At 36.9% G+C, this 24,830-nt stretch overlaps 2 protein-coding genes across 4 annotated transcripts in view; both read right to left on the reverse strand.

Annotated features, from left to right (window-relative positions):
* Window positions 1–23,004, reverse strand: part of LOC127657959 (clathrin coat assembly protein AP180-like) — a 53,829-nt gene extending 30,825 nt beyond the window's left edge. The window contains exons 1-8 of the mRNA XM_052146996.1: window positions 22,139–23,004; window positions 7,789–7,931; window positions 4,501–4,576; window positions 4,045–4,147; window positions 2,906–2,999; window positions 2,575–2,686; window positions 2,345–2,451; window positions 2,018–2,059 (exon numbers count right to left, since the gene is read on the reverse strand). Coding sequence (XP_052002956.1) covers window positions 2,018–2,059; window positions 2,345–2,451; window positions 2,575–2,686; window positions 2,906–2,999; window positions 4,045–4,147; window positions 4,501–4,576; window positions 7,789–7,931; window positions 22,139–22,268 — 807 coding nt within the window. The 5' untranslated portion in view covers window positions 22,269–23,004. The remainder of the gene's footprint in view (window positions 1–2,017; window positions 2,060–2,344; window positions 2,452–2,574; window positions 2,687–2,905; window positions 3,000–4,044; window positions 4,148–4,500; window positions 4,577–7,788; window positions 7,932–22,138) is intronic.
* Window positions 23,005–24,113: 1,109 nt separating this feature from the next.
* dop1a (DOP1 leucine zipper like protein A) overlaps window positions 24,114–24,830 on the reverse strand; it is a 31,491-nt gene continuing 30,774 nt past the window's right edge. For all 3 annotated transcript variants that reach the window (XM_052146768.1, XM_052146769.1, XM_052146767.1), the window contains one exon: window positions 24,114–24,703. In XM_052146768.1, the coding sequence (XP_052002728.1) occupies window positions 24,401–24,703 (303 nt within the window). In that variant the 3' untranslated portion in view covers window positions 24,114–24,400. The remainder of the gene's footprint in view (window positions 24,704–24,830) is intronic.

The following is a 24,830-nucleotide window of genomic DNA, read 5'->3' on the forward strand; positions in this document are numbered from 1 at the left end:
CTGTGATAGTTTGAACGGCTGCTTTACAGTCCTCTCATTGGCCTGTTGTGTTAAGGAATAATAAATACTGAACTACAAACAGAAATAAATGAATTATTAAAGAAAGAATTAATTAACTTTACAATTTTTATTATTTTTACAATATTGTATTATTTTTGCATTGATGGGTGCATTTATATTTGTATTTATTTATTTGTATATCTTCTGACACATTATTTATATATTTATTTAAGCACAAATATTTGTATTTATTTATTTGCTTATTTGTGTATTCATTTTTTTCCTCCACAGAGTGGAAGGGGCTGCTTTGATTCAGAATTTAATGAATGGGCCAAGCCTTTGTAAATTAAAGCCCAGTTTCATATTTCTTCAGCCATAGAAGCAAAAACAAATGGTCCCTAAGTAAACAATTCTGTTTTGACAGTGATGACGTGCACACTTGATCACTATGGTATCGATGAGTCATCACATATGCAACCAATTTAACAGCCAATGCAGCTATAAATTGATTCCAGTGATCCTATGCGTTTTACTGTAAATAGGGTGTAAGGGAGAATCTTGAAATTCATTGGAGAAAAGAACCTTAGTACACAATGTAATTTACTACACAGCTGTGCATCCCAGGACAAAGCCCAAATACAACCACCGTCATGCACGACTCCCTCCAGCATGGCCTGCACTCCGCCTCTAATCCAAAAAGCCAACCACTCCTGTCCTGACATCACACAGAGCATGCATTCATAGCAAGCCATTGTCCCACCATCTCCCCCCTTTTTGCCAGTATAAAAAAACTCTCCTAACCTCAACAGAGCTTCCACAACGGCAAAACCATAAGAGTCTTCTGTTTTATAGAGTTTGCAAGTTTGTTAAAGGCTTGGTAAAATAGCTTTTTTATTTTGCCTGAAAATTGGGTTAATGAGCTTGTTATTCTGCTTTGTTGATGTGTATCAAAAGATGTTGTTTTCCAGTTTTGTTCATCCAAAACAGGAAACATGTCATTCTGACACTCTATGGACCTCCATATTTAATGTGAAAACGAGGCTGTGGAGGATAGATATAGTGTTCAATAAGTTGTACTGTTGTGTACTTTGGTGTTGCTCATTCTAAATATGTATTTGCAAAATAATTCTAGTGGATAAAAAATACATGTGACCTCGGGTAAAAAATTTGAATAAAAAATTGATAAAAATAGATGTGACCTTTATGCAGTAAAAACACTTTTAACAGACAGTACATCTATTCCTCACAGCCTAATTTTCATTTGTGTCAAATTAAATATTGTTAACTCAGAATATGGTCTATTTGTGAGTAATTTTGTGAAGAAAAAAAAAAATATATATTTTTTAAATATATACAATTGCCAACAGGCAATGCATTTAGTTCTATGTATTGAAAGGGACACTAATGATTGTGGAAACTCTATTCTGTACAGTTCCTCAGCTTTACTAAGATGCAAATGTGGCTGCAGCTTTAATCTTTGGCCTCAGACCGCAAGCATTGCTGCTACTCCGCTCATGATCCTTCAGTCACATCCAAGTTGACTCTAAAACTAGATTTCTTGTACAATTTGCTCATGAGGATTGACTTTTGCTGACTCCTGTGGAATGCACCACACACTACTCACACTCTCAGCCTGTGTGATCTTTCTGCACCGCTGAAATAAGAAGACAGGATACAGAATCTGTCAGTTCTGTCAGGCTGCACAGGTGACAGAATGGATCCCTGGAACAAGCCCCCTACTGAGAAATGCCCCACAATGAGACAAGAATGACCTGTTATATGTAGCGCATGGATGTCTGTGTCTGGCCCAACAGCCTGGAAAGTTCAACTGGCTCAACTGGCTAAAATGCCTGGATTTAGGGAATTTGTAGGCTAAGTATACAACACATGCAACATCATGTTAAAACAACACCACAACACTGACATGCATTGTTAGTACTGCTGTGAACAGAGAGTGTGTCGACATCATGAAGAATGAAATGAAAAGATTGAAAATGCAATCTAAATATAGCCTTACCTGGGTAAGTTCGGGTATATCATTTTTGTCGATTCCAACTTGCTGTTGGGAGAAAAAGGTGAGGTTATTTGAACTAGCTTCTGACCAAATAAATAGAGCGTTCCCACAAACATTAGAGTATGGTTCCCATTTTATTTTTTAATTTTTTTTGGTAACCAATTCCTAACGTTCAAGGACTGTTCTTTTTAGGTTTTTATTTTTTTAAACCACAAACTAACATTCCTAGGACGTTCTAGGAACTGATTGTTAGTTGGGGAACCAATTAAATCTTCACGGAATACTGGAACATTTTATTATCAAAGCAATGATATTAAATATATGCTTTACCTCAGCAGTTTTAAGGAACTCTGAGACCCTGGTCATTCTTGTCAAGAATCTTTTGTAAATTTCCAATGCGTCTTTGCATTGCCCTTTTTTCATCTGGAAAAATTTCTCTAAAAACGAACAAGGAAATATTACACAAGTCACATTGTTGTTGTTGTGCTATACTATACCTGGTCTTTGCGGTCTGAAAACAACATCCCTAATTCAATTTCATTTGATAAAAACAGTCTTGCCTAAGAGATTAATGATCCCGTCATTGTAGCAGGCGTACAACTTGATCAGATCTTTGAAGAGCAACAGGAAGCTAGAGTTGATTACTCCGTTGACAAGATCTTTTGGATGAACCTGAAAGAACAAAGAAAGACTTTAGGGGCCAAAGAAACTCCTGTCACCAGTTTCCAGTTATTTGACCGACAAAAAAGCTGTACTGAACATTAAATACAGACTCTATTATGTTTCAAATTGTGAAAACATAATTAAAATGCCAGTGTGACCACGTTTCTGTATTGTGTAACAGCATTGATTGTTAATACAGCCGATGATCATGACAGTAGGTAGACTCACATCAAACTCCAGCAAAGCGTCGATCTGACTCTGCAGTGTGGGCATGCCTTTCAACAGCTTGTCTGTAGACATTGTTCTCATCACACCATCAGCACTAATAAACACACATTCACACAAAAATAACATTTTATATATAATTGAACATAATCCAAAGAAGTCATATAATAACAAACCTTGGGTTTCAAACAAATGCAACTGTTAAGTTAAGAATATATAAGTGCAAATATACTATATATAACAGCACAAATAAATGTATAATAGCTTAAGTGAAATATGGCCAACGAGAACATGAGCATTGCTTTTAAGTTAATCTGAGAACACGGCCAGACTCACTCTCAAACTTGCTCCTCATGTTGTTTTATCCAGGGTTGTAAAACTTGTTATAGACAGTATGGCAGTATGTTAGTCTCGGTCACTGTTCACTTTTTTTTCCATACAATGAAAATGAATGATTGCCATTCTGCCTAAGGTTTGGAACAGCATTAGACTGAGTAAATGATGACCTAATTTTCACTTTTGCTTACTTTTAAGTAGCATCAACATAAATCACTTAGGATTAACTAAATGTAACTACATTTATTCAAATAATATTGTTTGATGTCATTAAATTAGTATAAGTTATTCATTTATTATTAAATCATCAGAGAGATCTACTCATCAGAGTATTGATTTTTTTTTTTTATCTAGAGGTCTAGATCACCTCTGAATGTGTCATTGTATGTGTGTGTTCGAGGCAAAAGCAGTGACCTGTCACTGTGTGAGGAATGTATAAGATGGCTAAATCAGCTAATCTGTATGCTGTAGCTCTAACATTGTGTCTGCAGTGAGACATTGGTTGCCAACACAAGACAGCCTCTGAGTAATGTCCTTCTTTACTTATAAAAAGAGTTTAGTTTTGCAAACACACACGCAGAAATGCACAAAGGTACCAAGGGAGAAGGGAATCTGGTAAAACCCCACCCCGCTCTGCAATTACCACAAGGCTCTTTTCCAGAACAAGAGGTTGTTTAGATTTCCCAGCATTCCAATCAAATATGTTACAGCTCGGTAGCGCTTCAATGGACTAGGCACATTTGTTAAGTCTAGGGTTCAGTCATACAGCACAGACGAATAGGTGGTTTTATGGAGACCTGATTTACCCTTTCTTCACTCGGCCAAAGTCAAAAGCCATCTGTCTGTAGGAAAAAGCCTTCTCGTTCAGGTACTTGCTGTATCGCCTAATAAATGTTGACATGTCGTAACCTGAAAGGAAAATACTTTATAAATCAAAAATGTTTAATATTACTACCTCAAAGTGCAGTTTAATTGTTATGAATACATAATTCCAAAAAATGTGTGCTCTATAACAGTAACATAGTCAATGGAACATTGAAAATCAAAACTGATTTAAATCTGTTATAAATCTGAAAACTGTGAAATTGACATACAGAGCTATTAATTATTACTCCAGTGATTTTCAATAGTGTTTTTAGTTTTGTCATAGAGATTTTGTCTGGCTGTTGTATTCTGATCATTAAATGATTAAGTCATTTTCATTTTCATAGGGCATGCTAATACTAATTGTCAGTTAGCACTGCACAAATAAAATGACTCACCATGAGAGCCAGTTTTGTCCAAAAAATTACTAAGATTGAAAAGGGTGCTCCTGGAGGCCAAGAACTGGACGAATTTCTGAAAAAAGACCAAAATGTAACCTTTTCAAATGCATCAAAATTCACAAGGTGGGTTTTAAAACGTACTAACATATTTATGAGTATATTTCCAGTTTACATGGAATCATTCTAATTCAGATTTAATGCTGTTTTAATGCAGAAGACACACAATATTTAAAATACTGTCCTCATATTATAAAATGTAAGTTTAGACAAGAATTGACCAACAATGTGTTATGATAGTCTCATTCAAGAGAAATGCATAAGATAACTGCAGTCCAAAACCCATTTGAAAAAAATTCAATATCATCAGCTCTTGAGTAATCACTTATAAACCATAATAAAGCAGTGAGTGGGAGAAATTGCAAATCGTTTTCACAATCAAATTTAATTGTTGTTAAATCTGAATATAACAACAGAGGCTTTAACAAGACTGGCACATAGTAAGTACAGAATGAATTTAAAATGACATTTATAAACTAAAAACTTACTGGCAAACAAGAACAGTGGAAAAACAAAAGGGCAGCAAAAAGTAATTTATTACATATTCTTTTCACTAAAACAAATCTCTAAACAGAAAACTGAGCTCTGTGTACAAAGCTACAACCTCTAATTCTAAGAATTCAATGAAGAGACAAAGCAAACCTGAGTATGTAAAAAGCTCAAGCGTCATACACCTATTTTTATGGGGGCACCAGAAGCAGTTCTGACTCACTTGTTGCCCTAGGCAAGATGAGCCAAAAAAAAAGAAAGAAAGGAAAACAAGCAAAAACCTTTTTTAAAAAACATAGAAGCTCTTTATATTAGTCTTTATGTTTAGCGTGGAAGGGGGTCCCGGTTCAAATTATTATTAAATCAAGCCAAATTTCAACTGAAAAAGAGATTTAACATTTGTAAAGTAACATCTTTACTGTTTCAGTTGGGGAAAAGGTCATATGAGCATATGAACCTAAACCAAATTTAAACACATTTTATTTCAGTCACAATAAGCCCATGCCCTCCCAGTGTGTCAATGGGCATGATGGGTAAATATTTCCCTCATGTGAAATCACATGTTCTGATGTTATCCACCTAAAGAGCAAACATCCATGAAATTGAAATATAAAGGCCATGCTCTTTATCTTCAGAGTGTTAGTATAAATGGCTAATCACTTCATGCCTGAGTAGCAGCTGCACTTTTGTTCTCATTTATTTCTCTTCCACAATAACGAATCAGACATTAGGAGGGAAATCGTGAAGCAGCACATCTGTCCCCTCAGACAAAGCAGTATGGTAGGTACTGGCAGGTCACATTCATAATTTAACAGCACACTTCAATTAGAATATTGGGCAGTGAGCTCATCAACTATATATTATAAGTTATAGCATATTTTCCCTGAACGCATCTGTGGCATTCAGCAGAATAAAAGGGAATTTAATAGTAATCAACTCTGTTTGACTGTTTGGAATACTTGATTTTGGCAGGTTATTCACTGCATTCAGAAGTAAAATATTTTTATATAATGACTTTAAATTGTATATTTTACTGTTGTCCGTGGCAACATACCAGTGCTACTTTCATGTCCCTCATATCGTTCTGCAGTCTCTCTCTTTTCATACAATACACGTTAGAATAGCTAATAGCACCATTTTGCAACTGAAAACGATCAGTTAGCTATGACTGTATAAAAAAATGCCTTGAAGGACTTCTATATTCTTTTTAATATATATGGTGAGCAGAAAACCATTGATTGATCGCTAGAAGTTCAGGAGTCCCTAGTTAAAGTAAGAAAACAACAACATTATTCAGAGGACCAAGGAACCCATAAGAGACAAAAACAGCTGGATAAGAGAGAACTTAAAATAGATGAAGGAATATGTTAGACAAATTGGTACATAAAAACTTGGATTTCAGATTTATAATAACATCTAAATCAATGTAATTCTGTAACAGTGTTCATCTTGTTGCTGGACCTATTGTTTTCTACATTGTAATGGACTATTTTTCTTATTGGAAGCTTTAAGCTAATCTACAAGTAAGATAATAAAATCATTTCAACTGAAATCAAAATGTCATGTCTATATATTTATTTATTTGATAAGTAGCTGTCTAATAAGCCAGATAATATGCCGCCAGTCAGTCATTATCACAAAATAGAAAACGACAGCAGGACCTTGACACGAATTCAGCCAGCATACAGTATTTGTCACTGAATGTCATTTATAATACATTTGCACACACACTTCAACCAAGCAATTTTAATAAAATGTTCCATTAAACTTCTCCATTTCTGCATTTCTCCATCACTATCTGTTCATCTCTGTGCCTCTTACGCTCTGTGCTCCTCCATTCTCCTTCATTTTCTCCTCCATTTTTCTCTCTCATTATCTTAATCTGCCTTACTCTGCCATCTGCCTTTTCACTCTCCAATGTCCCTGTCTCCATAGAGCACCAGCCTTGTCTGAAAGAGTAAACTGTGTTTTCAGAGAGGAGATCGGAACATCTGCCTGTCTGTCTGTCTCTGCTCCTTTGTAAAACCTGATGGGTGTGATAACAGTGATAAGTGGAAGTGAGTGACGCTTTGAATGCAATAGGTGGCCAGCTCCCTAGATAGCTCCTCGGAAAACCGTTAAAATTCAAGGGAAGCTTCCAGAAACATTTGTTTTAGTCTTATCCTTAAACAACGCTGTTGATACAGTAAGTAAATATTATACAGACCTTGCATTGCTGTCTTTCAAAACTGCAAACATCTGCATCCCAAGCCAGAATCAATAAGCGCAATTTGGGGCTAAGCTTTTAAACTACTTTTTAAGTTTTACTATTAAGCCATTTAAGATATTTTGTGTCTGAATAAAGTCTGTGAAGTAAGGTAAAAATTTCTCTCAGCTTTGGATACAATAGAAAGTTTGTCCACTGTTTTAAACATGTGTTTAAACTTAATGATGTTAATATTGCCATATATGCTAATAGGATTTGGCTTAATTTATTTACAGGGCAAACTAGTCCTTTAATAGCTGAAACTAAGAGAAAAAGGTGGGAGAAACTGTAAAGATGGTATTACACTTCCGCACAATATTGACACCACAGGCTGCCACTCGTGACTGAACTGCCAGCAACTGGCAGTTGAAATAATAATTTCAATTCAAAACATTATGATTTAGGCTTAAAACCAGATTATCTAATAATACATAAATAATATTGCAGTAATCAACTGCTTGCTTCTGCAGAGCAAACAAGGAACTGCACCTCACCTCATTGCCATTGACCATCAGGTGGTGAGTGGTGACCAAAGCCTTGAAGACCACAATCCAGCTGGCATTTCCCGCTCTCTCAAAGAGGGTATCTGCCATCTGAGGAATATTGACATTGGAGTCCTGGGTTGCCTGGATCAAGTCTGTGAGTGAATATAAATTTGTATTGAAAAATTAAGAATTTCTCTAAAGACCTTCAATCTACTAACATCTCTGATCAATATTTTTTTTCACCCAGCTGCAGAGATCGGTACTACTGCCAGACTGCTTGTAGGTGTGACCACCCTTTGATTTAGTTTATAATAATCACAAAGTCCAAAACACAACACTGTTCAAACCATGACCTCAGGGTAAGAGCAACACACCTTGGCAGATGTTATTCAGTGTTGTGCTGCATTCAAAAGATCTGTTCCAAAACTTAGTGTGTTGCTTACTAAGGCAGAATATTAAGGTATAGGTATCCTCCTGACACAAAGGCTGTTCCAAAAGTAGGCAACATAATTATGCTGCCTCCTAAGATGCCTCTTTTGAGCCAAATTCTAAGGCAACATTGCATTGCATGTATCCCTTGGTAATCACAGAATGTACTGTAATGAGCTCATTTAAAAAAGTAAAACCAAGAGGGCAGATGAGGCAAGTGAAATATTGACAATAAATACACATATAATATATTTTTACTAATAAGTATATTACTATTATACTTATAAAATACAATAGTATCATATCATAACTTTCTAATATATGTAATGTAAATATTGAATACCAAAATATATAGAAGAAAATAATTAAATGTAATTGAACTATTTTTAATAATATTTTGAGTGTGCTATGTATTTTAGTGGAGTCTGACAGGCTTATCTTTAGCTTATAGCAACATGTTAATGCCATACTCTATTGAAATTAGTTGAGAGTCAGTCAAGTCTTTAGTACGTGGTGTGATTTTTGTGCTATTTGCTGCCTATGAAGAGCGTTGCATATCGGTCTCTTCCGAGGTTCCATCTCATTTAGGACACCTTAGAAGGCATCTTTATACGCAAGGCAGCTCACTAGGTTTTGAAACAGACCCAAACTGTGTATAAAGAGAGGTTTCGTTTTAATGATGCAGATATGAAAGGAACAAAGCAGGTGATATTAATATTACAGTGCTGTAATTATATTGAAGAATGCAGCATGACGGGAACTCTGGTGCATCAGCACATGACAAAAAGGCTTCTTCGTTTGACTTGTCATTCGGTATGACATCTGAAAATGTGGCAAAATATGGTAAAGGTGAGCAAGGAAAAGACAAATGAGAGTGTTAGAAAGGGACAGTGAAGAACAATAAATAGCTAGACAGACACGACAGGTAGTAAGACAGACAAACAAACAGACTGGATGGATGGATGGATATGGATGGATTACTTGTTCTTTCTCTGCTCTCACTGTACCTCTCTTCCTCTTATCACACATCAGCCCTTTTCATACATGCTACCTGATAAATTGCAGTAAAATTGTTGGATTGCATTTACTGGTAAATGTACCACACCTGCTTTTCACACATGCAAAAGTTTGTCTTTTTCCATTTAGCAACCATTCATACTGCAACAAAATGCCATTAAACTCTGAGATGTAAAATCTGAAAATAATCTATAAATACTAGGTATCATACATTTACTGATTATGTAAATGAGTACAGACAAAATTGGCCATCACACACAAAACAATGTCCAGCTGTCACTGCAGCTGATCACAAATTCATGTGCAAACACATGCCCCCATTCTTTGAGACGCATGACAGACGTAAACAAACATGGAAGTACGGTAGTGCTGCCGTTGATGGTGCTGCTACTCTGTTCCAAGTCTCAAAAGAAACGGACAGAGTGCATTGTGTGCAGTCTTGGGTAGAGAGAGGAGAGGAAATGAAGCGAGATGAAAGGGAGTGCTGTTAAATGTTTTCTCCACTTTGAGCGCTTGTTGCCATCTACATTTCTTTGTGGTCCAGTGTTGAGTCGATTTCCATTGGCTGATCAACATATGTCTTCAGATTTGAGTCGAGGAGCATTATACACTATGAAATGTCCTCTATAGTCTGCTCTAAAATAAAAAATATTTTAAAATCCTTTGATTAAATGGAATCATTTCACTATCGGTCCAATTTAATGTATTTTTTGGGGCTCTAGAGTAAAATGTCAGAGCATCCTGACCTCCTTCGAAAGCAAACCATTAATCTTACGACTGTGAGACATAGAATCAAAACTCAACTTTTCAGGTAATGTTACAACTGCTCATTCAGGGAAATAGCCAGTGAAAAACTTTACCATATTTTTGAACAGGGCATGTTCACACATGACCTCTAAACTGAAAATTGCATGTCATTTTCTGGAAAATGCTTTATGTGTGAAAGCGACTATTGATTACTGGAGGAAGCACGCACACACACAAAGAGATTTCTATCAGCATCTGTATCTAAGGTGATAATGACACAGCAGCCTGCTAATGGACAAAAATGCCAGCAACTTATTGTGAGAAGCTTGTGGAAGGCAACCCAAAACATTTACATTTATTCATTTGGCAGATGCTTTTATCCAAAGCGACTTACAAAAGAGGAAAAAACATCAGCGAATCATCTTAGTGAGACAGTGGTATATTACTTAGAATAGTGCCATATTACAAAGTTTCACTATCATCAGAATAGTATACAAAACAGATTTAAGTGCAACAAGAAATGTAAATATTTTATTTTTTATTTATTTTTTTTAGTGACCGGTTAAGTGCTTTTGGAAAAGATGTGTTTTTAGCCGTTTTTTGAAGATAGAGAGTGAGTTAGCTTCATTGAGTTGGGAAGGTAATTCCACCACCGTGGTATGATGAATCTGAAAGCCTGGGAAAGTGTTTTGGTGCCTCTTTGTTTTGGTACGACAAGGTGACGTTCCTTAGCCGACCACAGGCTTCTGGTGGGAACCTAGCTCTGCATAAATGTTTTTAGGTATGCTGGAGCAGACCCAGTGACTGTTTTGTATGCCAGCATCAGGGCCTTGAATTTAATATGTGCATGAACCGGCAGCCAGTGGGGAGAGACAAAAAGTGGTGTAACATGTGCTCTCTTAGGCTCATTAAATACCAGACATGCTGCTGCATTCTGAATCATTTGCAGAGGTCTAATAGCACATGCAGGAAGGCCTGCAATGAGAGCGTTACAGTAGTCCAGTCTAGTTATGACAAGGGACTTTTATTTAATTAAAATATTATTTATATTGCCAAGCCGGTTCTCGCCTCCTCCTTTCCATTGAACTACGTTACAGAGGCCCACGCTACTCTCCGTGGCATCCATGCACAATTTAACTCACGTCCCACTGAGAACGAGATCCACAATATAGCGATCACGAGGAAGTTAACCCAGCATGACTCTACCCACCCTAGCAACAGGGCCAGTTGGTTGCTTGGGAAGCCTGACTGGAGTCACTCAGCATACCCTGGATTCGAACTGTTAATATGCATCTTAATACCAGGCAATAAACAGGGCACACACACAAACAGAGCGGGAGTGTATGTGAAAGAGACAGTGAAGTCAAAAACTGATGCACTAGGTGAAAACTAGGTGATTTTTTTTATTTGTCAAAATGATGGACAGCATTTGAAATTTTCTGTCAATCTTTCAAAAAAAAAAATTAAATAGAGAATTCTTGGTTAACACAACCCCTGGTGATATCTATATAATATTCAAAAACAAGTTGGTATAGAGAGAACAACCTATGGAAATCGAAGGAATGACAATATAATATCTCAACTTCGTACTGGGCACACTTCGCTAAACCAGTCTCTTTTCAAATAGGGAAGCAAGAATGTAGAAATTGTTAAAAATGTGGTCTTTCAGAGACTATAGAGCATGCTATTAAGATGCAAAGCATATGAGAGAGAAAGAAATCAGCTAAAAGAAGAATTAAGATTTATGGGTATTGTAAGCCTATCTATGCAGAAACTCCTGAGCAATCAAGAATTTTTAAAGCTCTCTTTTATATACAGGACACAGGTCTGACCTGCTAAAGAAAAAGACAGACTCCATCCCTCCAAGGAAGGTGCCGCTCTCCTCTCTAGTAATTTGGCTCATAGTCTTAATAATGATAGTATTTGACTAACTGGGGCCCAGGTCAGGAAGCACACAGAATGAATTAACCATCTGTCTGCAAGATGCCTTGAGACGTCACACAGGTCACATAAACTACAACACACAGAGACTGTATCACCTAGATATCACATAGAGTCTGTGTCTGTTCCCTGAACTACCAAATATAAACCCCTCACTAAATCATTTAGAAAAATGTTATTAAGGTCAAAAGTAATAAATAAAAAAAATAAGTAAACATCACATAAAGATAGGGCTACTAAACATTAGATCTCTTTCAACCAAAGCACTAATTGTAAATGAAATTATTACAGATCATAGTTTGGATGCACTCTGTTTGACTGAAACCTATCTTTAACCGGATTCATATATTAGTTTATATTAATCTGCTCCCAAGACTATTGTTATAAACATGAGCCTCGCCTGAAGGGTCAATTTACAGTGAAGTTTTTAGTGTTACTCAGAGGACAGAATATAAGTTTAAGACTTTTGAACTAATAATGCTTAATGTGACATCGACAGATAAATAAAAAATCTCTGTCGTATTTTGCCCTTCACCCATGCCGTATTCTGATTTCCTTGGTGAATTAGCAAATGTTCTATCAGATCTAGTAGTTACTATGAATAGAGCTTTAATTGTTTGTGACTTCAACATTCACATGAAAAAGACATTGGAATTGGGATTAGCATTTATCAATATTCTCAACTCTCTTGGAGTCAGACAAAATGTAACTGGACCAACTGATCACCATAATCATATGCTAGATTTAATTATGTCATATGGTGTCGATGTTGATAATATCAAAATTCTGCAGCAGAGCAATGACATCACAGATCATTACCTCAACTCTTGTATGCTGCAATCAGCTAATGTCACTCAATCTACACCACACTCTAGTTCAGGTTCTTTCTAGTTCTTTCGACCACTAAAGACCACTAATATGCACTAAGCTTCACTAGTAATCTTCCAGATTTGTCTCAAATATTCAGTAAGCCAAAAAGTCTAGACGAACTTGATATATAAATATTAATAAAATATAAATACAGTCTTCTCTAGCACTCTTGAGTGTGTTGCCCCCCTTTGATTAAAGACAATTAAAGTAAAAAGCCCTGCACCAAGGTACAATGATCACACTTATGCTCTCAAGAGGAGAATACAAAATTAGAGGTATTTCACGGTGCATGCGAGGATAGTGTCTGTAGCTACAGCAGGCACCAAAAGCTGCCAGGTCAGCATATTTTAGCAAACTCATAGAAAATAACCACAACAACACTAGGTGTTAATTCAATACTGTGGCAAAATTGGTTAGGAATAAAGCCTCGACTGAACCAGATATTCAATAGCAGCACAATAGTAATTAATTATGCAATTGTCTGTCACAGCACCTCAGAAAACAGTGTCTCATAATTTTCCTCATGGGTAACTTCAATCCTTCGCTGTAATGGGTAATGAAGAGCTAACAAAACTTATCAAAACATAGAAAAACCCACAATATGTGTTAGATCCAATATGAACCAAGAGGTATTCCCTGTGTATATTTGTGTTACAACAAAACTCCAAAGTTTGAAATCAAATCATTGATACTAATAATTTCTCACTGGGGCAGTTTTGGAGCTTGTAAAGGATAGATCTTAAAATGCCCCATAGGTGTGAGTGAGATATATATGACTGTGCCAAGTCAAATATATGGATCACCCCTAACAGGAACAGCTGGAAGAAGAAGACTTTATTTCAGCTCTGTAGGTCCATACAATGCAAGTGAATGGTGGCCAGACATTTCAAGTTCCAAAAATCACATAAAGGCATCATAAATCTCTATAGATCTTCCTCTTTCTGACGTGGAGATTTATAGTAGAAAATAATATTGATCATATCACTTCTGAAGACATGGATTTAACCACTGGAGTCATATGGATTACTTTTATGCAGACTTGATTTTTGGAGTTTGAACGTTCTGGCCACCATTCACTTGCATTGTATGGACCCACAGAGCTGAGATTTTCTTCTAAAAATCTTAATTTGTGTTGTGCAGAAGAAAGAAACACATTTGTGATGTCATTAGGGCGAGTAATGATGAGATAATTAATTTTTGGGTGAGCTATCTCTTTCCTGATCGGTGCACCACTATAAACAACAACAAATGAGTCCCTTCCATATCAGCAAAACTTCTGCAAACACACACACACACACACACAGAGAAAAAAAGGGCAGCAGTCAAACTGGCCATAATTGCAGGGCTTGTAGAAGCCTCCTGGCTGAGTTTGTAAGGAGCAGCTGCACTATCTTTCAGACTCACAGCCTCTGTGATCCCAAACTATTATCGACTGTAAGCTTGGCCCACAGGCCAATTCCTGTGTTCAATATCAGAAGCTGAATACAATATCAGTGACAGACTTTTGGCTGATCAATGGGCCACACTATGGCATTGGCATTCTAGAATGGTGAGAACTTTTCATTGAATTTTAATATTGAAAATGAATTGAAAATAATAGATTAGTTCACATTTCCAACTGCTGATTTAGCAGTTTAAACAAATAAAATCACAAATACTGTACATAAAAGCTGACTTCATATTTACAGTTTATGCCATATACATGCACTGACCACCATCAGATAATTGTGCTACAGTAGGTTTTTGTGTAGTTGAGCTCCAGTCCTCAAATGTCTGTCCAAGTATACATGACACAATGTGTCATCAAATATTTGAATGAAGAATGTCAGCTGAGGAAGTGATAAAGACACATTTTGCGTCACAACTGCATTTGGGAACATGTACACAACGCTGAGGCCAATTGTAGTCTTATAAACTTGTATTCCCGTTTTTATGTTAGGTCATTGTATGACTGCCTCGCCATGTTTGTGAGTCACCAAAATTCCATATACCTTCAATGTGCTGCGCTGTGAGATGTGACAAAATCCTTCTTCATGAGTTAAAATAAGCTTTTATACTCATATAGATGGGATCATCAAAGACGTTTTCAAGTATTATGGCCAAATTTAGATCTGAAAACAACACAAAAACATTTGTAACTTCCAAATGAAATGTTTCCGTTGATGTTCTGATGGGTGTGTCATCGGTCACACATCAGACTCTCTGGCATACAGAGATGACTTGTGGATAAAATACACTTCAATGTCAGCGAAAGTCCAATTTGGTCTTCAGACCTGTGTGAACTTTTCCTGGGACTTGGCATGGATCGGAAGCAATTTTTGATGTTTTTCTTGATATCGTGTCAGAGGTGTTTTTCCATTCACCAACACTGTTTCCTCCCACTGATGGTCACAAATATGGTGGCGGTGATGAAAAAGTGACCACTGACACAGGTCAAAATGCTGAAGCCAAGTTACAATCATATTATCTAAGTCTGTTTGTCCAACTTTGCAAAAATAGAACTGAAACAATTTCAGTCAGACTAAAGCATTTACCTGATTTTAAATATATTATTTATTGTTTTAGTCTGACTAAAATAAAACATTTAAGGGTAATAAGTGGCACAAAAGGCAGTCATTAGAGGCAAAGAAAGCCCAAGAACAGGCTGTTAAGGAGCCAAAGGTAAAATCAACATACTTTAGACATTCAATTAACCGTTTTGTGGTTTCATTACAAAAGCCTTTTTATCAGACAGTAAAAGCTGTTGTGGATTAATTGCATCATGCATTTATGCATGTGGAGAGCTCTTTTACCAATTAAAACACCAACATTATGTATTATGCCATGTGTTAAAAGCACAGAACAGTCAGTTGCTGAGCCAGTAATTTTCACTTTACAGGAGTAGGAGGGGAGACAGACATGCTGAAAAAGCTTGTTTCCCTGGCAACTGCAGCACTTTTTAAGTCTGGAAACCAGGTTTCCTTTGTTGAATATTAAGACATGGCAACATTAAATTAGTCAATTTGCGCAGCCATGGAGAGAAACAAGAGGCCAGTTAAAAGCCTGTTAATAGTGAGCGTCCTTCATATAGTTGAGAATTATTTATTAAAAGAGATAATTCTCTACCACATCCACTTCATCTGATAGCATGTGTGCAAAGACAGCTTCAAGCAGCTGCTTGTGACTCAAAACACAACATTATGCACAAATGCACTTGAACTTATTTAAGGACGCTTACGTTTAAGGGCAAACTGTCAAATGAGTGGTTGACATTTAATCATGAAATGACAGGGGGAACAAAATTACCATCACATTATCAACATTTACATGGTTTTGCCACAGTATTCAGAGTACCCTTAAAGGGATGGTTCCCAAAAAAAAAACAATTCTATCATGTAGCCTACTAACTCTCATGTCATTACAAACATTTCTGACTTTCTTTCATCCATGAAAAATAAAAAGGAACTTCAATCCCCTTACTGCCTGAGAGTGCAGGTGCTACATTGGCCTTCCTGCAGTCCTTACCTGTCTCAATTGTGCAGCTAAAGACCTGCATAATGGATGAACGGGAGAAAATTCCACTTGTTAAACTTAACAAACTTGTGTCTTCAGTGCCCAAATGCTTAATCAGTCTTATTAGAGGAAATAGTGATGTTACACTGTGGTAAACTCGACTGTCCAAACTTTTTTGGATTGTGTTATAATCATCTCATTTGAAATGACTTCACAGTTAAATTCACAAGGTAAAACATCAAATAATATGTTGTTTAGTATATAGAATAGAATTTACAAATCACTCCTTTTTGTTTTATTTGCATTTTGCATGCTGTCCCAACTTTTTTTGGAATTGGGTTTTACATAAGACTAACTTTTAATAGTAAACCTGTAAATAGTAATATATATATAGTGTGTGTGTGTGTGTGTGTGTGTGTGTGTGTGTGTGTGTGTGTGTGTGTGTGTGTGTGTGTGTGTGTGTGTGTGTGTGTAAACAAATAGAAAACCTAATTACACAATTTTCAAGTGAACTACACTACTTTGCAGTATTTTTTGTCTTTTATCATCTCGGTTTACTAAAATAGCAGAAATATGTTTTGTGTAGTTACTTATCTTAATTAGAAGCTAGGCTATATACTGCAAGATATTGTATGTCATGCAAATTACTGTCTCACCATATACTTCAATGTAACACCATTTTATATTTTGTTCATAAATTAGCATCCTTGGGCATGTCCAACATCATCAATGCAATTTTGGTACAAAAACTGACCATGTACTCACAGTTAGGAAAAGTGCAATTTTATTTCATATTCTAATAGTGAAAGACATAATATTATATTGCTGCAAGTGGAGGGCTATTATTGATACTACAAACAAATAAGCCATTCTTCAAATTACAAACACTCTTCAGTTCTTAATGGTAAAGTGTAAGTGATACCATCAGTGAAGTATCATGTAACACCAGCAGCTGCTTTGAGCCTCAATGCAAGCCTGTACAGTGATGAGTGTGCATCCAGCTTGAAATTTCATGCAAAATTTCATTACACAGTACAATCTGCCATTAATAGGAAAAGTGATTGTATCCCAATATGCCAACACTAAAATATTGCGAAGAACTGTAGTGTTTTATAGTGTTGCTACAGTTTTAAGATTTATGTTTATTTTGCATTTTCTCTATTAAGATGCATTTAACAATAGGACTGAGCCTCAGATGCAAACCCACTGCATTTGTGTTTGTAAAGATGGGAATGATTCATCAAACCCATCTATTGCCTGGGTTATCTTAAAGAGGTTTATGTGAGATCCCATTAGCTGGGATCTTCTCAGGAGATCCCAAAGAGATCAGGTATAAAGGTCTGTCACATAGACAATACTTTGGGTTAAATGATGTTGAAATGTAAGAAGAGCAACATTGGTGCAGAAGGTTATACTACACTACCACGTTGGTCCAGCTTCATTTTATTTATGTATTAGAAGAAATTGAATTGGTAAGACACACAACAACAGTGTCTTAACCCTGCAGAATATGTGTGTTATGATCAAAAATAGCCATATTCAGCTGCACATGAATGGAGCATGAAAAGCTCTCTTTATTTATAGTTCTCTCCATGGAGAGATTGCCCATGTGCCCTCACTGGCAAGCAGTGTGGCGACATAGCATCCAAGAAGAAACCAGCATAAACCAGCCTGTACATGAGGCAGAAGGTCATAAATAGAAGATCTTTCTTTGTGTGTTATACAGCCATTAAGTGAACAACAACCACAATAATTTAGAAGAGCTGTCAACAAGAGCTGATTACTAATTTGATTGGCCTTAAAATAAATATGTGCCTTTTTCACAAATATTTTAGCTAAAATGTAATACAAGTTCAGGCTAAATATCATCCTTAACAACCGTTTCATGACAACTATTACAATACAACACTAACATATTATAAATATATATATTTTTTATTTCCTTTATTGGCCATTGAGCCAGTGTAGCTCTCCAGACCCAACTGTTTATTGTATTGCTTTAAATGTTGCTTATGTTCAAAAATACAAAAGCATTTACACAGACATACAGTATCTACATCAGATTAACACAATTGTTATATTATAATCTTAGTGTTCTATTTTACCTCTCCTAACTAATCTGTAGTCCAACCAATTCAAAACACACCCTTCCCCCTTTAGAAATATCCTGCTCTTGCATGACATGTATTATCTCAATCTGTTTGACAACACCTCCAGTGTGAGAATCAGTATCTTCCAGTGTGGCCTAATCTGAAACGGCAGACCCTGTGCATGTGCATGAATTGCACTCTGCTCTCCCTCCTGAGATTAGGGCTCCTAGGGGCCCAGAAGTGTGGTAGTCAAATTACACAGGTAACACATCTCTGCCTGCATTATTCATGGCACAGCAGTGTACTAACAGCACCCATTGCTGTCATGTGCATGCCTGCAAATTTCCTGATTATCTGGATGATGAATTTAGAACTTTCATCGCTGATTAATAAGCACTCCGAACATCTGTGCAACTAATGGACTGACGAACATCTCTGGCTACTCTTGAGTGTAAATATGAGTGTGTGCTTGTGTGTTCAAGCAGTTTGTTAAAAAAAACAGAGCATCGTAAAAGACTCATTTTCCAAGTTTTAACTCAGCATAAACAATGACAATGCACAATGATTATGACTCCAAGGACACAGTGACCTTGTGTCGGGAGGGATGTTGGAAAACAGGAATTGGCGGTAAGAATAGAGAGGAGGTATTAATTCAGTTGCTGTGGTGGTGTCCCTGTCCAAGGTTCTGAAAGCACTCAGAACCACGGTTCTAAATACCAATGCATCATGATTGGCTGAAAGCCATATTTTGATTGTGACATCAGAGCACTACTGTGAAACATCAGTGCAGCACAAGCTTTCACACGCTGCAGAGTATCGCTAATGTTGCGCCATGTGAAAGAGATGGATGGAACGATCAAGCTAGTGAAAGACAGACTTAAAGAGATAAAGATAATGAAAGAGAGTGAGTGAGGGGAGACAGAGTGACTTCATTTAAAAAATGTAAATTGTAATAATTTACTCACCCTCATGTAGTTTCAAAACCATATTACTTTCTTTTTTTGTGAAACAAAAGAAAATACATTTAAAGACTGTTGACGCTGCTCTTTCCCATTCAAAATAAATTCAATGGGGATCAATATGTGGGTGAGTAAATAATTGTTTTGTGAACTACCCCTTTAATATACAGCAATATTAGTAATTTAAGGGCACATACACCAATATAGAAACTCCTCTAGAAACCAGTACAAAGAGTGAGATAATAAGGGCTTTGTTTGCACGATAGTTTCCAGGTTTATTTCTTAGCAATCGGCCAGAATTGTAAGCATGAATAAAATACCACTACAAGCTCTTCCTAAAGTTGCCTACTTGTATGGCAGTTGTTTTTAAAACATCTACAGTCACTCAAAAAATATTCAAAGCCCCCAGGCTTAAATGGGTTAAGCTTTAAGAGAAACTCAGCACTGGTTGAAATGCTACCCTACCCTAGTTCAGCCTCCTCATTTGTCTTGAGAGACTTGGATGAATAATATCTGTGTATGCGTCCAGCACTAGGATGTGTAATCGAGCTTGAAATCATGATCATAACTAGAGACTGCAATGGCAAGATTTATAGTGGAAAAAGTAGTTACATTTTGGTCTGTTCTCGTCCACCCAAAAATGAAAATTCTCTCATCATTTACTCACCCTCATGCCATTCCAGATGTATATGACTTTCTTTATTCTGCAGAACACAAATTATGATATTCAGAAGAATATTTCTCTGTAGGTCCATACAATGCAAGTGAATGGGTGCCAAAATTCCAATGCTCCAAAAAGAACATAAAGGCAGCATATAAGTAATCCATTTGACTAAAGTGTTTTAATCCATATTTTCAGAAGTTATATGATAGGTGTGGGTGAGAAAAAGATCAATACTGAAGTACAATTGTTTTGCTTGAAATTCTTCTCCCTGCCCAGTGGAGGACGATATGCCTGTAGAATGTCACCATAAACACAAGAAGTGAAAGTGATCTGTTTCTCACCCACACCTATATCACTTCTGAAGATATTGATTTAACGACTGGAGTCTTATGGATTACTTCTATGCTGACTTGTGTGATTTTTGGAGCTTCAAATTTTTGGCACCCATTCACTTGCATTGTATGGACCAAAAGAGCTAAGAAATTCTTCTAAAAATCTGTGTTTGTGTTCAGCAGTAGAAACAAGTTTTACACATCTGGGATGACATTATTTATTTATTCAAAAAAGTCAACTTTAAGCTTCGGGTTATAAAAGACTATTTATCTCAATTCTTCATGATTATTTTTGGGTGAACTATCCCTTTAATTCTCATGGTGACTTCCTCAACTTTGACCTATGAATAAGGAATGTTTAATTTAACAGGGGTGAATCTGAGAGGCAGAGAAAGCACAGAACAATTCCAGGCCACTTGCTACTCAACCTCATCTGGGGGTTGATTACTTGAATCTTCGATTGCACTTCCTGCCTTGCTATCAACATTGAGTTCACTTGCAGTGAACTTACAGTTACTTACTTGTGTGCGCAGTGAACAACAAGGCCAGACTAAATGTTCTACAGTATATTCTTTGAATGCCTTGCCATCAAGCATATGCATTTCTGCCAATATTATATGTATGAACTAATTAACATACTGCTGTTATGGATTGGGGAAACAATTGTAGTACAATTAAATAACATTTGGAACATAGGAGTAACCTTTAACATAAAATGTTACAGTCATCACAAATCTTGTGTTGAAAGAGTATTATGAATACATTAATTAATTAGCAAATGAATATTCCAGGTGCAATACAACTCAAGCTAAATTGAGATCATTTGTAGCATATAATGTAAATAACCATACAAAATAATTTAGCTTTGTCCCCCATTTTCTTAAAAAAAACAAAAGAAGCAAAAATCGAAGTTACAATGAGGCCCTTTAGATGACAGTGTATAGGGACAGTTTTTGGAGGGTTTAAAAGTCAGAAATGTGAAGCTTATAATTATATAAAAGCACTTACATTAATTCTTCTGTTAAAACGTGTATTATTTGAGCTGTAATGTTGTTAAATCATAATAGTTTTTACAGTCATTTAAGGGTTGTATGGTTTACTGCATTACATCATCATGGCAATGAAATTATCAAATTGGATACAGTTTTACACATAGAATGTTAATAAGCAATTTTATGACACTAAAATCATGTTAACACACATAGTGTTTACATCTTATGGTTACACTTTTGAAACAGTGGGTATTTTAACGTTTATATTCACTTCCATTGTAAGTGCCTCACTGTTACCAACAGTCGAACAAGTTGAAAATATTTTTGTGGTAAATAAAACTATGCCACAAATACTGTCGATTGAGCTCAACTTGTATTGCACCCAGAATATTCCTTTAATATTAACAGGATATATATATGAAAATTCAATTTACAAACGCACAACTTGGAACTGATAAAAATTCTGTGATTCCAAGCACAGTGGAAGGTAGCCATGTTATGCACTCATTCTAGTATCTCTCTGCTTAGTGACAGACACACTGTGAAATGAGGGCCCATTAGTCACAGAGCTATTGCATCTCTCCTTCTTTCAATACTGGCACCATGACACATCCAGTGGCATTTGATGACCTTTGAGGAAACATTGCATGAACATGAATGACAAACTGGGAAACCATTATGTGTAGGTGTGTGATAGGCAGGTGACAGTAATGATATTATAAATTATTATTCAATATTAAATAAAAAATAAAATAAAACAACAAGACCAAGTCAGAGCAAAGCATGACAAACCTAAGAGGTGTAATCTGAGCCTGAACCCACTTACATTCGAGATGTTTTTTCTTGGGAGCCATCACCTCATGAGTGGTCGCTTTACACACAGCACGGGCCACCTCGGATCCCGTGAGGCTGTACTGCGCCGCGGCGATGCGGTCCGTCAAAGTCTGGCCGGACATTTTTCTTCAATCGCGGTAAATTTAAGGAATCAAACGCCCTTATTCCGTATAAAGAGACGCGTCGACTTGTTCCAAAGCGTCTACCTAAATACCTTAAAGTTGAGGACCTTAAAATGGATTCTCAACCTCAATGTAAGATAATAAGATGGTCTTATTTTTATTAAGGCCGAGCTGATATGTAGTCTTTACCATGAATGTAAGCAAGGTTACAGTTCGGTTTCATTTATAGTCAAACTATTAAACGGACAACCCTAAAATAATACTAAAACACAACAAGGTATCGTCAGACTTCAGTATTACTGTAATAAATAGCAGGTAAACGCCTGCGTTATCACAGCGCTGTCTGTTCGCCTTGTGGGGATCACGTAAGTGATGCGTAACGATTATTTCAACCGCAAATAATTCTTTCAAAAGAGTAACCCGTAAGTTTCGGGGTTATAAAAGGCTATTTATCTAAATTCTTCAAAGATATTCCTTGTTTTTCGAGCGTTGTCTTGGAGGAGGCTTTTACAATGATGCTCGGCTCGAGCAGTCGTCCTTCTCTCCTCCAGATGAAGGATTAATTTTCCCGACAAACCCAGCTGGGTTAGTCGCCCAAACCTTCAAATGGCTTGCGTTGTTCTCTTCATCTCTAAAGAAACGTTCGCCTTCCTTTTCATTCACGCTGTGGCTGTGTCCAGTACCGGACAATTTCTTATCAAGGAGGATGAAATGCTGCTATAACGGGAAGCCGTGGTCCCTGATGGACTCAATATTTATTTATTTATTTGTGGTATCACTCCGCCCCCACACATGATTCAGGTCACACGTCATTAAAACCCCAGATTGCATGATACTACTATATGCGCCCATTCAGAGCGTTATTTGGGCCGTTCACACCGAACATGTTTTTTTTTTCGTTTCCATTTCAACCAGAAGGGCTCATTTGATCGTTGCTACGCGTCCAGCTGTTTGTTTGTGTGCTATTTGTTTTCAGCGTTTTGTGCAGGAATGTGACATGGCGGAGGGCGGGGTCGTGATTCTACACACCCGGCCTCTTATCAGGCTAATCAAGCCTCCAGAGGGATAAAGGCCGACTGTTGATGGTGATGCGACAAAGAGAGTGTTTACGGGCAGCTGCCCCACACTTTTGTGTCTTTTCGTTTAAAGTTCTTTATTAAAAATATTATTTATATTGTCAAGTCTGTTCTCGCCTCCTCCTTTCCATAACTCCCTTTACACTGGTGCCGAAACCCAGGAAGGAGGAGGGATATACACAGTAGTGGAGTTCTCACTGCTACCATCCACCCCAATGAAGCAACCGCAGCCATCTGCCAGGGTTCGGAGGTGCCCGGCCGCCTGGAAGCAGAGGAACTGGGGACCGCGAGGAGAGAAGAGGCTCCTAGCCGACCGCCTTGAGTGGTCAGGGCCGTTGCCAGGGGCAGGGGAGACCCCTTCTGTTCCCCGAGAATGTGGCAGGGTGTTCCATTCACAATATTTTGATGCAGGCAACTACAGTACCTAAGTAGACCAGTATTTAATCAAGGACAAACTGCTGTTGCACACATGAAACATTTCTGATTTATTCCAAGTCTCCCAATTTCTTTGATATGCATTACTAGATTTTTTTATTATGGCTCTTATTATTTTCAAAGCAACATCACATATGTTAGAGCTGTTCATGTATATATATATATTTTTTTCTTATACAAACAGATGTTTTTAGAGACCCTTGAAATCTAATCCAAAAGGCAATGCACATTGCAAGTTTAGTTCATTAGATATGGACACAAGATCTGCTACAAGCCTGTCTATGGACGTGGGAATTAAAAAGAAAAAAGAAAATAATTTGAAAAATAAATTAAATTTCATATATGGTTTTTTTTTTATTAGGCATGTAACCACAATATGGAATGGCACAGTATCTTCATACTATCCTATGGGCTCAAACAAATGGAAAAAAAAATCACAACTGGTCATATTTACAAGTAAAATATTATAAATTAAATAATACAGCTTTTGGAAGAAAAAAATACATTAATTAGAAAAGAAAAAAACAAAACGTACAAACTTCTTTTTTTGTGTTTGTCTTAAAAGGTGAGGTGTTAGAGATCTGCTATAGCACAACAGTTTCACTTTTTGTTCATGACAGGTCATGTTTTGATGAGTCCCTCAAGGAAGTCCTTCTCAACCATTTCCTCAATGTTCTGTCTGGCCCGGCTCCAGAAGACTTTCTGGCTCTCCAGCTTGCCGTCCTTGCCAGAGAACGTGCTGCCGCTGAGAGTTGGGCTGTGGTATGATCCTGAGCGGCTGTTCCCTTTACTGGTGAAGACCTGGCTGAGAAGGTTAAAGAAGGGCAGGAGCTGCTCCATGCTGCGGATAACGTAAAGGGTGAGCAGGAGCTGGCCGGGCTCCCAAGACAGAGTGCGAGTGGAGCAGTCCTCCTCTGGATTTTTCTAAAACGAATGGAGACAGTCCCATGGGGGGCCATTAAATATGCTAGTCCAAGAAGAGCATTACCAAATGAATCATCCATCAATGTTAGTGGTCTTACACCTATGCTTTTAAATGTACAGTACTTTA

Source organism: Xyrauchen texanus, chromosome 17 (genome assembly GCF_025860055.1).
Source record: "Xyrauchen texanus isolate HMW12.3.18 chromosome 17, RBS_HiC_50CHRs, whole genome shotgun sequence".
In the NCBI taxonomy this organism is placed as follows: domain Eukaryota; kingdom Metazoa; phylum Chordata; class Actinopteri; order Cypriniformes; family Catostomidae; genus Xyrauchen; species Xyrauchen texanus.